General features: G+C 37.4%; 1 protein-coding gene across 5 annotated transcripts in view; it reads right to left on the bottom strand.

Annotated features, from left to right (window-relative positions):
- Fam114a2 (family with sequence similarity 114 member A2) overlaps window positions 1-16,284 on the bottom strand; it is a 35,023-nt gene that overhangs the window by 18,327 nt on the left and 412 nt on the right. For 4 of the 5 annotated variants that reach the window (XM_004836536.4, XM_087194549.1, XM_004836537.4 and 1 more), the window contains exons 2-8: window positions 11,775-11,989; window positions 11,135-11,234; window positions 10,659-10,751; window positions 7,408-7,499; window positions 6,239-6,373; window positions 5,576-5,734; window positions 4,685-4,808 (exon numbers count right to left, since the gene is read on the bottom strand). In XM_004836536.4, the coding sequence (XP_004836593.1) occupies window positions 4,685-4,808; window positions 5,576-5,734; window positions 6,239-6,373; window positions 7,408-7,499; window positions 10,659-10,751; window positions 11,135-11,234; window positions 11,775-11,975 (904 nt within the window). In that variant the 5' untranslated portion in view covers window positions 11,976-11,989. Of the gene's footprint in view, window positions 1-4,684; window positions 4,809-5,575; window positions 5,735-6,238; window positions 6,374-7,407; window positions 7,500-10,658; window positions 10,752-11,134; window positions 11,235-11,774; window positions 11,990-16,066; window positions 16,245-16,284 lie in introns of those variants that run through there. The other variant, XM_021240855.2, reaches the window with a different exon arrangement.

Here is a 16,284-nt window from a genome sequence, read left to right as displayed (position 1 = left end):
GTTCAAAAATCCCATGGCATGCAGGGGGAAAAAAAAGGACATTTATTTAGAGATATTTATCTCATTCTATTCAAAACTTCTATTTTCGGGCATATTTTTAATGTACAAAATACATTATTACAGTAGTTCATATATTTATAAACATTCAAACATATATACATTATGTCTAAGTGCCTGATAAATTTCTACTAGTAAAAGTTGTGATAAAAAAAATATTTGGGGCGCAAGCACAAGGACCCGAGTTCGATCCCCGGTACCAAAAAAAAAAAAAAAAAAAAATATTTGGAGGTTAGAGGTTACTGTCCCACACTCTTCACAAAACTAAGTATAAAAAGTAGCTGTTAATTAAATAAAAGTGTTTAAGGATAGAAAAAATAAAACACTTGCATTGCGGAGGGATGTGGAAAGAGACTGGTCTCCCTGAGCAGAAAGAGTCCTTCTTAGGCAAAGAGATTAGGTGTGTAAGACAGAGGTGCAAGTGCTAAGGACACGGATCTGATGGTAAATGAAGATAACCAACTTCACGAGAACCAGGCTCTATGGGTTGGTTTTCTCTCTGCTACTTCGCGTTTTTCTCTCTTAAAAGCTTCACCAAAGTCACTGTGGCATTCTCAACCAAAATCACTGAATAGGGTGAATAGGGCTGGGGAAGGCTGGGCGGGGTGGGGTAGCACACTGGAATCCCCGCTTGTGTTTTCAGAGTCCTCATCTCTGGCAAACAGGTAGGAGAAAATATATCACAAACCCAAATCCATCTGTTTGGAAAAGATCTTAGGGTTCTCTGAAAGCTAGTTAAAGACCGGGATTTCTGACTACTACACAAAGCCATATGTTGACAAAATTGAACAAATACTGTTAATGGTACCATGAACAAATAAGCTAATAAATAACTAGGAATTGTCATAACAAGGCTTTGTTAGGAACAATGGAGAAACTTAAGAAAGTTAAAATGAAATGATGGGTCTTCTGCTAAGTGAGACTTTTAAAATGCAGATTTTTAAATCTATTTACTTCTATCTTTCTAACAGTAAAAATAATAAACACCATTTGCTGGGTGCTTATGATGTGCCACCCATTAAAACTGACTGATTTTCAGGCCGGGTATTTAGCTCAGTGGTTCTGCCGTCTGCCTTGCAAGCGTAAGGACCCGAGTTCGATCTCTGGTACCAAAAAAAAAAAAAAATCATTCTACAAAAGCGACTGATCTTCATTTTGAACCCAAGTGTATAACTCTAAAACCCATCTTTTTTTTGGCGGGGTGGGGGTGGGGTAGTACCGGAGATCGAACTCAGGACCTTGCACTTGTGAGGCAGGCGGCAGAACCACTGAGCTAAACCCCCCGCCCTGAAATCCATCTTTTTAAAATCATGCTAAACCGCTGTTTCAGGACAGCCTCAAAAACCCATTTTGTTTTGTTTTGTTTTGAGACAGGATCTTACTAAGTAGTCTAGGCAAGCTGGCCTTGGATTTGTGGTGAGTCTCCTGCCTCAGTCTCCGAAGTGGTAGGATTATTTGGCATGTGCTATCACACTCAGCTTCAAAAATCATTTTCTTTTTCTTTTCTGAGACAGTGTCTCACTATGTAGTTCACTGTAGCCTTGAACTCGGGGCAATCCTCCCACATCAGCCTCCCAAGTGCTAGGATTACAGGTGTGCACAACCATGCTTGGCCAAAAACCATTTTTTAATAAGGAGCAGTATTTTCACATAAAATAAGCAAGATGTTATGTAACCAGCTAGCTTGACTTCTTAGAACACAATGCAGAACACAAACAAAAACAAAACAGAAAAGGTCCATGTCAGTGCAGAATCCAGACACACAGCTTTAGTCCTGAGCTCTTTCCTCTCTCAATGGACGACCCGAGAAAGGGTAGTTATTTGGTTTCTCACTCACACCGCAGTAGATCAGAAACAACCCAAATGAGATTCAGGGGACATCAGACACAAGCTCACTGACAATGAAGCGAAGTACAAGAGGGACAGATAAATGTACAGAAAGAAATAAGGATGCACAATTCTTAAAAGCAATCAGTCACTTTTAGAAGTACTACATTTTAGGATAATTTAACCTAAAAGGTCTCCAACATTTTGGGCTCAGAACCTCTTCATACTCTTAAAACCTTTTTGAGAACCCCAAAGAGCTTTTTCAAGGTGAGTTATACATATATAGACATTTACCACATTAAAAATTAAAACTGAAATGTTTAAGGTATGTATTTATTCACTGAAAATAATAAACCCATTACTTAACATACTTTTAAAGAAAAATGTTTTCCAAAAGAGAAAAATTTTAATGAGAATGCCACTGTTTTACATCTTCGATAAATGTCTTTAATGGTTAGCTTAATGCAGCATGGCTGGATTCTCTTAGCCACATAGCTGGAAAGACAGGGTTTTTTTGGTGGTGTGGGGAATCAAAGTGAGAACTCTGCACATGATAGGCAAGCATTCTACCAATAAGCTATATCTCCAACCCAGGAAGAAGTATTTTAATAGCCTTTTCAGATAATTGGTGAAGACTTAGATATTCTTTAATACATCAAAATTCAACAAGTGGACTTTAACAGAGAATAGGCTGCAATGATCTGTACTGGAATGAACTAGAAAGCATATTATAAAATTTTGCACTCAGGCAAATTTCCAATGATGAATGTCATTATATTGTATACCTAAAATGTACCAATGATTAGAATGAATAATCGATAATGTAAAATAGGAAGAAAAGGTCCAAAGGGGTAGGGGTAGTGGGAGGGGCAGAGGAAAGGAAAGAAGGGAAAGGAAAAATGATGAGAAATGGAAAAAATGGAAATAAAGTCTTTGTAAATAGGGAAGGGTGGAGGGCATGAAGGGAGGGCTAGGAATGGGGAAAAAATAAGAACCAAGATGCATTATGTAAAGGTACAATTCCCAATGAGAAATGTAATTGTGTTGTATACCTACAATGTACCAATAAAAGAATTCAATAAAAAAAAAATTTTGCACTCAGTTATATTAAATTACAATCTACCACCCTCTTTTGTCCATTCATGATTTTGTAACATCACGCATTAGTCACTGGGAAACACTGGTTCTTTGAGTTACGCAGATCTTCCAAATGCTGGCACATTTCACTGTAAAACATCTAGAAATTATTCTATTTGTTACGGTCACCACAGATTTCATCAGAAGAATCTGTAAACAGCACTGGGAAGCTGTGAAGCTCACCACATCAATAAATATGTTCTACAAATTTCTAACTTTGACTTAGTTTGAATTTTTATCATGAGTCATGAAAACAACCAGATGCTTTCCTTGAAGTAAAGGCTCACTTAACTCATTTTCAAGATAATGTGCACTAAATTTTCTACTCTGAAGAGTTCATGTGCTGTGTATTCTTCTAAGTGAAAACGGTGCTCCGTGACAAAAATACCTAGTTCGCCTCACAACTCAAACCATAATAGTGCACTGCTTGAGAAAATCACTTTACTTCAGTATGTATCACACACTATATTAAATAGTATACTTCAGGGTCAAGATCTAGTAAAATTAATAATTTTTACTGCTTCATCAAGGTCAAAGTTAAATGAAACTGGCACTTTAAAAAAAAACAATATTAGCACAGCTTGGTGCTACTGGCTATGGAACCAGCAATTTTACCACTTTTCATCATAGTAACTGTCCAAAGAGTAAAAAAATAAGAAACATTTTTTCAAGTGAATGACATCTTGGGATTATTACTCTCTTTAAGGATTTTGGACTCAAAGATCTACAGAAGACACATTGTAAACCACTGATTTATCGACCACATGGGTGACTGACCCTGTACGTCCTAACAAACAGCAGCAGAATTTTTCTATTCAATTTTAATGTTCATAACTGATTATGTCATCAAGAAAAGGCAAAACTATTCATTAGGTTCCACTTTCTTTAAAAAACACAGTGTAGAATACATCTTAGAAATATTTCCAAAATGTTAAAACACCCCTTACAGCTCATGATTCAGTTGCCCAGCAATTATGCTTTACATAAACTACCGCATTTCTAACATGTATATTTTCTCAGAGATGTACATATTAAAATTGAGGATAAGGGCCAGGGATTTAGCTCAGTGGTCCGGCGCCCGCCTTGCAAGCGCAAGGTCCCGAGTTTGATCCCCAGTACCAAAAAACAAACAAAACTGAGGATAAAATAACTTGTAAAAATGAAAAGCAAAATTATCACCCACATTTTGGGTAGCTGCCACCTTGCACGCTTCAATCCAACACCACAGATCTGAGGTGACAGGAGTCAGCGAGGCACAGCTGAGTTATCAAGAGGTATAAATGCTCATGGGATAATCAAACTGAGAAAAGGACGCCACCTGCCTCGTAAACGCAAGGTCCTGAGTTCGATCCTCAGTACCAAAAAAAAAAACTGAGTAAAGGATCTGACCACAGCAGTTTTTCTCACTGCAAAACTAGACTGAGTTGCACGCTGCAAGACTGGACTTGGAGCAGCTACAAGTCTGGCAGTGAGAAGAGGAGAGGGGACATGAGGCTGACTTGCCCATCCCAGCAAAGGGAAGGGTACAGAGAGGATTTTGCATGAAAATTCCCATGAAAAAAATCAGCCTAGTGTAATTAGAGTAACTAATTTATTTCCACACAAAGCACTACATATTAACATAATGGATCTTCCCCACTTAGATACTGAACTTCTGAATTACCTTTTTTCTCTTCTTCCTCTTCATCACAAAACTCTGGTAGGGAAAATGCTTCTTTGAGTTGCTCTAATTCAAGTTTTAGGGTCTCTCTTTCTTCTCCACTCAAAGAATTAAGGATAGACTTCACCTGAATGGATATAAAATTATAAAAAATTGTGGCAGGAAGAAAGGAAAAAACATTCTCAGATGGAGAAGAGAACACAGGTCAAGGTAAAGTCAGAATTACAGGCTCACCAGCCAATACAAGCAATTCCTTAGGAATCTTTTAAGACAGAAGGCTAGTTATTACAGAAAGGTAGAAGAATTTCTACTTCCACAAATGTCTGCAAAAAGCCAGGGGTGGTGGCACATGCCCATAATCCCAGCACTCAGGAGGCTGAGACAAGAGGATTACCGTGGTTCCAGAATAGCCTGGGCTACACAGTGAGTTCAAGGCCAACCTGGACTACAGAGCCAGACTCTGTCTCAAAAAAAAGATAGAAATCAAGAGGAAATGAAATAGTCTTGAATCAATTAAAGGCTAACAGGTAACTGTCTACAAACTGGCAGCTTAAGACAATAGGTTTTGTTCTGGCTGCTGAAGCCAAAGAAACCGGAAAAAAAAAGAAAAAAGAAAAAAAGACTGGAGTAAAAGAAAAAGAGCAGATGTGCTATTAAGATCTCAATCTGTCCCTTTTTGTGTCATTATAGAGAAATCACATTTGACTCATTTTGTTCCTCTGTAGCAATAATTTAAACATTAGTTTTTCATTTGTTCTGCTACAGTATTTACAGAGACCCTTAAGCCTCCATCAGAAATGCATTTCCTCTGTCAACTGCACAAAGAGAAAATAAGCTTTGCAACAATTCTTTTTTTGAAGAGTTTTTCAGTTGGAATTTTGGGTTTGGAATTACCTTTATTTCACTTTCTTGAGAGAGCATTTCCAGAGCTTCCAGATGTGAAAGGCCTTGAAATTCATCAAAGAGTAGCCCATAATGAGGTTTTCTGTCAGTTTCCATGGTAACCTCATTGGAGGTCCATAGCTCTTCTTTCTCCTTCGCCTCTCGTAAAACCTAAAAAGAGATGAAGGCATTACACTGCAGCAAGTAATGAGAGCTCAAGGGTGAGTTTCAAGAGAGGAAGGAATCAAAGCTGAGACAGGTCTCAGTACAGAGCACTACCCTTTCCTTCTCGGCACTGTGATTCAAATCCAATAGGCTCAGGAGCTGCCGGAAAAAAACAACACATAATCTGATGCTAGACAGTGTAAATAATACCTAAGGACCCCGGAGTTTCTTTCAAAGTGGTTTAAAGATTAATCTAATAAACTCTGACTTGATTTAGCATTTTGCACCGCACTGACAGTAGACTCTTACAAACAGGAGAGAGAGAAAAAAAGAAATCTTGGCATTTTTCTAAGCATTAGCGCTCTCACTGCTCAACCAACCCCCAGAGCTTTAATTTAAAATATCATTGAAAATTCTTTAAAAGGAAACTCTAACAATGTTCCACATTAATAAATGCAAAAATACAAATCAAAATAAAAACAGGAACCAAACAGGTAAAGAAAACCGGACCTGAGATAGTGTAGAATTTCGGTTCATCAGCCCCTTAGTTCTTTTAAAGCCAGGATCTCCTTCTGCTATTACATCCATTGTCTTTTTCCCAATGAATTCTAAGGCGTCCAAACCCCCAGAGATAACGCTCTTTCCCTAGAAACAATACACAATTTCATCACAACAATATTGAGAAAATATATTTAAACATTTTGATTACAGTATTTAAAAGTAGTGGCCATAGATACCAATCATTGAGAAGAATGTGGAGCAAGCAGTCATCATATCATTGCATTAATGTAAATAGGTAGTCAGCATCTACTACACCTGCAAGACCCAGCAATTCCAGAAGTTCACCAGAAGACACATATGTACAAGACTGACCCAGTATCACTTAGAATAGCTATAGCTTACCAACTGTGCAATAAACGCAATGTGACAAAGTCACTCAATGGAACACAGCCAAGAAAATACACATAAACTGCAACATGGATAAATGATGCGAACATAATATTGTGTGAAAGAAGCCAAATATAGAAGGGTACACACTGTTCAATTCCATTTACAAAAAGCACAAAAGCAGGCAAAATTCTTCTATGATAGAAGTAGTTGTCCCAGTGCAGGAGATGGAATAAGTCAGGGGGACTGCACACTCCCTAATATTAGTCTGAGTATGTTCCCACTGTGAAAATTCAAACTGAACACTTATGATTTCATTTTCTGTATTTATGATGTATTTCAACAAAAAGTTAAAAAAAAAAAAGTACTAGCCAACAACTCTTATATAGGAACAATATTAAGCATCCTCCATTATCCTTTTTAATGTTTCTTACCATCCATAGTTTTCCAAGTGCCTATCATAAAGACAGACACTTTTTTCCCTCCATTTGAAAGATGTAATTATCGACAAAATATTCTTGTAACCCAAAGACATTGTCTAGGGCCACCAAACTAATAATTCCTGGTCCATAAAATCTTATATACACTGCCTCTCTGTAATTCTTCATTCTATGTACCTTCATTTCTTTAAAGAAAGTTTCACACAGCTCTTACTCTACCCTAAGAAGTGTCTGATATTTAGTTATTTGGACTCTTGTAAGAATAATCAGTTCTCATGGCTTTTCAAGGAAAAGGAGAAAGATAGGCAGACCATTATAATAATGAAAAGCCACCTTGCACTTTTTACTCACTGTGCTCTGAACAGCAGTAGAAATGGTCGAGAATACACCAAATGGACCAGCCACCAGAGAGGAGTTTTCATTCTCTCTGGCATTTGTCTCTCCTACAATAGGGGAAGGTAAATATGAAAGGTAAATACGAAAGGAAGGGTCACTGTTTTGCTTTCTTAGCGTCTAAGTGACTTTTTAATAATTAGACCCCGCTTCCTGCGACCTTAAGCCTTTTTATTATTTTAAACCATCTGCCTATTTTAAAATGAAAGCTAACTACGCAGCTGTTTTTTCACTTTCATTTAATTTCAATTCAAAAATTAAATGCAATCTTTTGAGCATATTACTGATCAAAACAACTTTAAACTATATACTGAGTGATCTCCTAAACAAATTAAAACTATCGCACCAGAATACAGATCAGTGGTTGCCAAGGGCTTGAAGAAGAGAGAAGGAAGTGATTACAAAGTACCATGAAAGAACTTTTTTGGTAATAAAAATACTCTTACATCTCAATTGTCTATATAGTATAGGAAATATTCTGTATATCATGTTGTACTATACAGTTACACATGGTATACTATACAGTTATAAGTACAACTGTGTTTATCAAAACATAAAACTGCACAGCTATAAAGAGTAAATTTTGCTGTATGTAAATAACTCAATTTTATCCTAGAAAATTATAATCAGTAGGAACAGAATATATACATTACAAAGAAGAGTATGTTTCAAAAAACCTACTTTCTTACACTAAAATCTCATAGATCAACTAGTATATCAAATGATCAAACTATATATATATAAAAAATATATATATATATATATATAACTATATAGAGTATTATATCAAATACTCTATTATAGGCAGGACTGATATTGGACTTGCCCTCCTACAACACCAAGTAGAAAACTGGACAAAATTTTCATTAACAAGAAGTACAGGACTTCAGTCTAGGAGAACAGAGAAACAAAGTGAACTCTACAATTGGATTGGCTTTCTGTCTAGAGGCATTTTTTCAAAACAGGACACAAGATGAGAAAACCTAAGCAGAGCACAACAAAGCATAATGACTCAAAGAGAAAAAGACTAGAATTAGGGAAGGCTGAAGCAACTGGAATTTCCAAGGTAGAAAACTGGAAAGGATGGGGTTACAAAAGTGAAGAGCTCTAAGAATCTACATAGGTGTGCACTTGTGTCTTTGGCTGGATACTATACTGCTCAGGCAATAGGGGACTCTCCAAGGCTGGAAAAAAACTATTACGGAGCAGTAAGCTATTCTCAGAGCTCCTGCCTGGCTTAGGCATTAGACTTCCAATAAACCAAAACAGACAGATTTCATTAAACAACTGAGAATTTGGTAGACCTTATCTTCTGAGGTCCTAACAGTAGATATAAACTAGTCATTAGCGTGGGCTACTCCAGATTCACCCTAAATAAGCTTAATGTCTTGAAAGTATCTAACCTACATATTTATCACAGCTACCTTCAACAAAAGGAAAGCAGAAGACAGTACCTTTTAAGACACAACAAAATCTCTAAGTGATGATCAAATGATTTTCATCAGTAACCTCTGCACATCACAAAGTTCTGAAAAGACACAGTCCAATAATATGCCTGGCAGTAAAATTAACCACCCTCACTAGGAAGTTTAGAAGATGGGAAGGACTTATGAAAAGGCAATCTAGGGCCAGGGATTTAGCTCAGTGGTGCTGCTGCCTGCCTTGAAAGCAAAACATCCTCAGTTCGATCCCCAGTACCCCAAAAAAAGGCAATCCACTATAGTTTTGGAAAGTTCTCATTATTAAATACTTATTAAACTAAAATCTAGGTCAATTTAACTTCCACTAAGTGGTACCCGGTCTGTCCTCCTGAGCCACAAACAATAAACCTAAGCCCTTTTCTCTATGGTAGTCTTCAGAGATATTTAAAAAAAAACAGCACGTTCTCTCAATCTCCCGTCCTTAGATTTTCAGAGTCAACATCCATGATGCCTTCAATTTTCTAAGACATTAATTCCATCTATTTCATTAGGTAGCTACTTCTTGCACGATTCAGTCTAGTTTTCAATACCCTTCTTAAACATGGTCTTGTATAGCAGCCATCTTTCAGATGCTGTACACACCGTTGTTTATATATCCAAAACCACTTCTAACTCCCCTTTCCCTCCCTATTAAATGAGAGTACTGATATGGAAGTTTCTGATAAATGCTCAAAACCCACTTTCCCAGAATCTCTTTCTGCTACAGAATGAACGTAAGACCCCTGTTCCAGGTAAAGGCACCTGAGGAGAAATGTTTGGGGCTTCTGGGAAAATCTTTACTCTTCTTAATGAGAAAGAGATGCAAGAGGAAAAATGATACTTCCTATCTATTTTGTTCCTGACTTTAAGCACATTTGTTTTCAAACACCATAGTTGGCAACTGGAGTATTATCTGGCAACCATTAAAGAACAACGAAGAAATCAACAAAGAAACCTGGAGGGAATCTTACCCAGAACCCCGTCATCAATAAATCACTAAACTATCTGTACCTACAAGTATACTTCTAGAGTTCTTTACTGAGAAAAATAAACTGTTTTAGTTTCATATTGTTACCTGCAGCCAGAATAGTGTGATGCAGAATTCCCTAAGAACAGCGCCTCAAATTCATATACACAGTCATTTGCAGCCATGTTTGTACAATCTGAAATTCTCTCCTGACCGTAAGTGACCCATTTAAAAGTGATCTGACTTTAGGCAGATATAACCCCCTCTCCTAGAAATTCAGAAGTACAAACAACTAATAAGAGTTGGTCACTGATGGGGATGCTTATTTTCCCCAGGTGGACCTGATCAATGAAAACCTTCAGAATAAAACTTCACCTTCATAAAAATCCAAATGTAAAAGCAGTAACAAAAAATATAGCCCCCAACTAACACATTAAAAAAATAACAGGTCATGAAAGATCCAAATTCAGCTAACTCTTATTGGTCACTTATTAATCATGCCATGCAATGCTAAGCAATTCTCATGTTCTACATTCATGGCTTTATGTATTTAATGTTTTCAACAGTTCCTTGAGATAACCTGACAGATGCAAAAAGTGAAGAGACACACAAGTGGTTATACGACACAGACCTTGAATTGGCAGCTAAAGATTTCAAATCCTTTATGTCACCACAGCCCTATGATGCCACACAGAAGTAGATGTTAAACACCTACAGAAAACCAGGCTCAACTGTCCCGGCTCAATCCAAAATTCCAGACCCTAGTGTTTCCATATACTGACCTGCTGCACACTTGATTTCAGAGGAAATTTCACCGGGACTAGGGATCCCAAGGGAAGTCTCTGCCTTCTCAATGACATGTGAAATACCTTGTCCTGGTACGAAAAATGATAACATTTTTGCTATTGGTTACCAAAGGTGAACAAACCAAAAATTATACCTGCATATTTCTAAAACCATTATGATCACAAGGCGTGTTATTTTTAACAACATACAACTAATCGTTAGTATTATCTCCTTACAAAAACAGCTGATTCATCATCCCCACAGCACAGGCTTACAGTAACAATTCCTAGGCTTCAACTTTCTCATGAGAAAATGCTGCAAAGTCTAGCGGCAGAATGTATCAGGCCATCATTACTAATCATCCTCAATCTATAAAGCCCTTGAGTAAACATGGGGGGAAGAATTATTAACAAAGTCACTCACGACACGTATCTGTAGCACAGTGCACACAAAAATAATGAAATGATCTTACCTACTGTAGCCACTGTGGCTGAGGCTGAGGAGAGCAAAGACTTGCCCCAGCTTCCCCAGTATCCCCATCCAGTCTGGGTTACATCTTTAGAAACAGTCTCCTATTTTTCCCAATAAGGAGAAAAACAAAAGACAATAGAAAATACAAAATTATAGAAGACTCAGAACATACAGACAAGGTAACTATTAACCGAAGTATGAATGGACAAATACAAATTATTTGGCTAAGGAAATATATTACTTGAGCCAGGCCTGGTGGCACACACCTGTAATCCCAGCACTCTGGGAAGCCGAGGCAGGAGGATCACAAGTTCAAGCCTAGCCTCAGCAACTTAGCAAGATCCCATCTCAAACTAATGAAAGGAGGGCTGGCGATGTAGCTCAGTGCAAAGGTCCTAGGTTCAATCTTGAGTACCAGAAAATAAAGCAATCAATAAATAACTTGACTGACAAGTTCATGTTATCACCACACAAGCACCATGGAGCCAAGACAACTACTTATAATGGCATTCATAAAAAGACAAAAATGTATTTTATGGTTGTAAAATCGAAGAAGTGCAACCCTACATTAAATCTTTTAACCCTACTATTTTACATTCTAATATTTTAAAATGTATTACTTTGGGTGCAACCTATAATACCTGAACTTTGGAAGTTTCAAGTTCACTGGAAGGTTTGACCTCTGGTCTTTTCCGAGTGGATGCCACAGGTTCTGATTTACTCTCTGGCTCAGCACTTTGGTCAACAGACTCAGAATTCTTATCTGGCTCACAGTTTCCATCTTCAAGGGTAGGGGTTGCCTCCTTTATTACTGGAGTCTCAGTATCATCTTTATCTGACATGATTAGAACATCACCTGATAAAATAAAAAGTCCAAGAAAAAAGGTATTTATATAGGCTTTCTGGGTATAAATTCACAGATCTACATGCAAATGTAAGAAATAATATACAGAGAGACCCCATATACCTTCACTGAGTTTCCCCAGTTAACACTAGATAATTACAGCATAATATCACACCAGGAAACTGACACTGATATGATCCACACCAACCTCACTCAGATCTCAGCAGTTTTATATGTACTCACTTCTGTGTCCATAATTCTATAAAATTTCATCACATATGCAGTCATTGCTTGGTATTCATAGGGGATTGGTTCCAGAATCCTGATGATGGCAAAACCCTTACACAAACTCCTGTAGTATGGCATATAGCCTACACACATTCTCCTATATACTTTAACACTTACAGCTTACTTATAACACCTAATGCAATGTAAATACTACATAAATTGGTGCTATACTATACTGTTTAGGGAACACTGACAAGAAAAAGTCTGTATAGGTACACTACAGATGAATTTTTCCCCCCAAAATTTTCAATCTGTGGCCAGTTGAATCTGCCGACGAGGAACCCACTGATATGGAGCACCATCTCCACAGATTCTTGTGACCGTCACCACAGTCAAGATACAAAGCAGTTTAATCACAAGGATCCCTATGCTGTTCTTTTTTTTTTTTTTAACCACAGTCACTTCCCACACATCTTCCAACCCAGAGCAACCAGGAACTAATCTGTTCTCCCTCTTTAAAATTTTGTCATTTTATGATATTACATAAATCATACAGAATATTATCTTTTGAGATTAACTTTTTCATTCAGCACAAAGTTCTCCCAAATCCATTTAGGCTGTATCAATAGTTCATTTTTATTTCTGAGTAGTAGTCCACGGTATGGATAATCACAGCTATTTACCCACTGAAGGTTGTCTGGGTTGTTTCATTTGGGGCTGTAACACAAATAAAGTAACTCTGAAAGTTCATGTACAGACTCTTACAGAAACATACGCTTTCTTTTCTCTGGGCTAAATGACCAATGTATAAACAATGGGTTATTACGGTAAGCACATGTTTAGTTTTATATGAAACTGTTACATTCTTTTCCAGAGTAGTATGCTATTTTACTTCCCCCCGGGATTGTGTAAGTGATCCATTTTCTCTCCCTTCTCTCCAACTTTTTTTATTTAAGCCATTCAAGAAGCTAAGTGGTAGTATCTCACTGTGGCTTTTAAGTTGCATTTCTATAATAGTTAATGATGTTGAACATCTTTTCATTTGCTTATTTGTCATCTAAATAACCTCGTCAGTGACCTATTTGTATCTTTTGCTTACTTATAATTAGAGTTGGCAGTTTTGTTCTTTGGGCTTTTTGGTGAGGGGTTGTGTTTTCTTTTTCTTTTTTTTTTTGCTGCTGAATTTTGAAAGCTCTTTATTCTACATTCAAGTCTTCTGTTTAAAATGCAGTTTGACAGACAATATATAAATGAAGAAATGGTCAACATCACTAACCATTTGAGAAATGCAAAGTAAAACAATACTGAGGTTCCATCTCACTCCATAAAGAAAGACTAGCATCAAGAAATCAACCAATAACAAATGCTGGTGAGGCTGGGGAGGGGAAAGGGAGGCCCTTCTAGACCCAGCTATTCCCCATCTAGGCATCTTGCAGAAAAAGTTAAAAGCATCATACCACAGTGATCTATGCACACCCATGTTTATGGCAGCACAATTTATAATAGTTAAGTCTTGGAAGTAGCCTATATGTCCAACAACAGATGAACAGATAAAGAAAATGTGGTATATTTATACACAATGGAATACTTCTCTGCTATAAAGAAAGACAAACTTGAGTCATTTGTAGGAAAAGAGATGCACCTTGAGACTATAATGTTTAGCAAAGTAATCAGACACACAAACTTAAATATCACATGGTTTCTCTTACATGAGAAACTCAACATAAATAAAGTGCAAAATAAGAGAGGAGAGGAAAAAAGAGGAAAAAGTTACTGTAATCCATCATGGTCAATGTATCTAAAAGTGTGCCTTGATGTAGTATAATTGTCTGATTTGTTTTATAGGGTTTTTTCTCCCCCGTTAGTCTACATGTATGATAATTAACTTTATAAGGATTTACAGGATAAATGAATCTGATGCTGGCAAAAAGGACGAGGGAGTGGGGGGGAGGGGGGAAAGAAAGAACTGAGATGTGTTATGTACATGTACCAGTTCCCCACAATGAATGGAATCATTATGTACTACAAACATGTAGTAATAAAAAGCACCAAAATTTTTTTCCAAATTAAAAAAACATAAAATGTAGCTTACAAATGTCTTATCCCTGACCATAGCTTATCTTTTCTCATCTTCATGGAGTCTCTCACAGAGCAAATTTTTCATTTCAATGAGGTATCAGTTATCAATTTCTCCCTTAATCAATTATTATACAAAAACCTTATTAATCATTACTATTTCTATTTTTCTAGAAAGATTATTAAAGCCATAGATAATATTCTTGTCAGACTACCTTTGAATAGCAGTAAAGCTCTTTGGCAATTAAAGCTAAGATATTATTTGTACTTCTACAAAAAGCAGATAATAACTTGCAGGATAAATATCACCAAACAAATGTATCTCACACATAAACAGATACCTATACACATGCCCTAGGTATGTACGAACACAGTAGTCGAGTGTGCACTAAGTGTAGAACACAATCTATGCCATCAAACTTTCTAATGTAATAGAAAAGACACACTAACAACCAAGACAGACTGGACACCACACTATAAAAAAGGTACATACATACAAAATGTTAAAAGAAAAAGAGAGGAAGCTGGCCATAAGATTCAGGGAATATAACTCATAAACACAGAACCTGAAATAAACCTCAAGCAGTAGTCACCAACTGGTAATCTTTGAGTGCCAAATCTAGCCTACAGATGTTTTTAATTGGACTGCGCGGTATTTAAACTTTTTAAAATTAGTTGCTAGCATTTAAAAATTGGACTTCATATAAAAATACACGTTTCCAACTTCTCTTGTAAAACTGGAAGATCTGGCAGCACCAGGGGTACATCTGACTGGGTAATAACTAACTTAGCAAAAGAGCTCTTGGATAGGGCACAATTTCCACTCAAATCCACTTCATCATTTGTTATAACCTGATTAGTCCTATGGGCATTTTAGTTTGCAACACTGCCTTAAACTGTGCTTAAGATGCTGGAAGATGAAAATGCCAATGGGAGAATTCAAGGGTATGGAAACCACACAGGAGAAAGCTTAGAGGTATATGGAGTCAGTCACCTGGAGTAGTTAAAAAATAAGGCCGACGACGATGGGGAGCACAAGGCTAGGCAGATTAAGACAATACCGTGAAGCCTAAACCATGTGAGTATATCATATACATATATTACACAGTCCCAAAATACGTACAGGAAAAGAATACAGACACAACTACCACCTGACACACAAACCAACTTGAAATACATGCATTCACTTGCTTCTAAACATCTTATAGATGTACGACGCACCAAGATCTGGAGATATAGAACTAATGCAAAACAATTTCTACTCCACTTAATTCAAAGGCCCATCAAATAGGAAAGACTATACAATCCTTGCACGATATTCAATATTTCCGTAGATGACTAAATATGCATTTTACCGTTTTTCCTTATGCTCTCTCCAGGTTACAGCATATAACAATACTGCATATACTATACTGCATGTAATTCACGTTATAAAAGGCTAGAAGGACATACTCCAAAATATTAATACTAGCTAATTCTATTCTTGCATTTGTACAACAAAGATTTAATGAGGATCCAGAATTTGCCGGACCAGAATTTTTTTGTGTTGAGGGTTGCTTATTAGTATCGTTATTAGAATAGCTTTAGCATCCCTATTCTCAACAGCTTCATAACTGGGGGGGGGGGGGGGGGCACAATAATAACGCCACGAACATGGAAGTGCACTATTCAATGTTTCTGCAAGTTTTCCAGGTGCCCTGTAGTTATGTTTTCAAAATTGGAGGGGAAAAAGCCCCAGCAACTGGAACCTCAAAAGTAAAACGAAATGCATACTTACACACCCACCTCATCTACAAAGTGGACAGCCGGGCGGCTTAACACCGAGCCCTACTCCGCGGTCAGACTTTTTCCGACCTAGACTGCACCGCCCGTGGCCAAGTCAGTTCCCTCGTCTGCACCTGCGTCTCCCCCGTCCGACCGGGCGCCGAGGGGCTCCCTACACAGAGCAGCGACGCGAGGTACACGCAGGGCCTGGGATACTGCCGGCACCGACCCACTCGAAG

This window comes from Heterocephalus glaber, unplaced genomic scaffold, assembly GCF_053883595.1.
Source record: "Heterocephalus glaber isolate CG9 unplaced genomic scaffold, H.glaber_assembly_v1.0 deba00001606, whole genome shotgun sequence".
NCBI classification, from domain to species: domain Eukaryota; kingdom Metazoa; phylum Chordata; class Mammalia; order Rodentia; family Bathyergidae; genus Heterocephalus; species Heterocephalus glaber.
The sequence above is the reverse complement of the archived record's forward strand: the minus strand, read 5'-3'. Positions and strand labels throughout refer to the sequence as shown.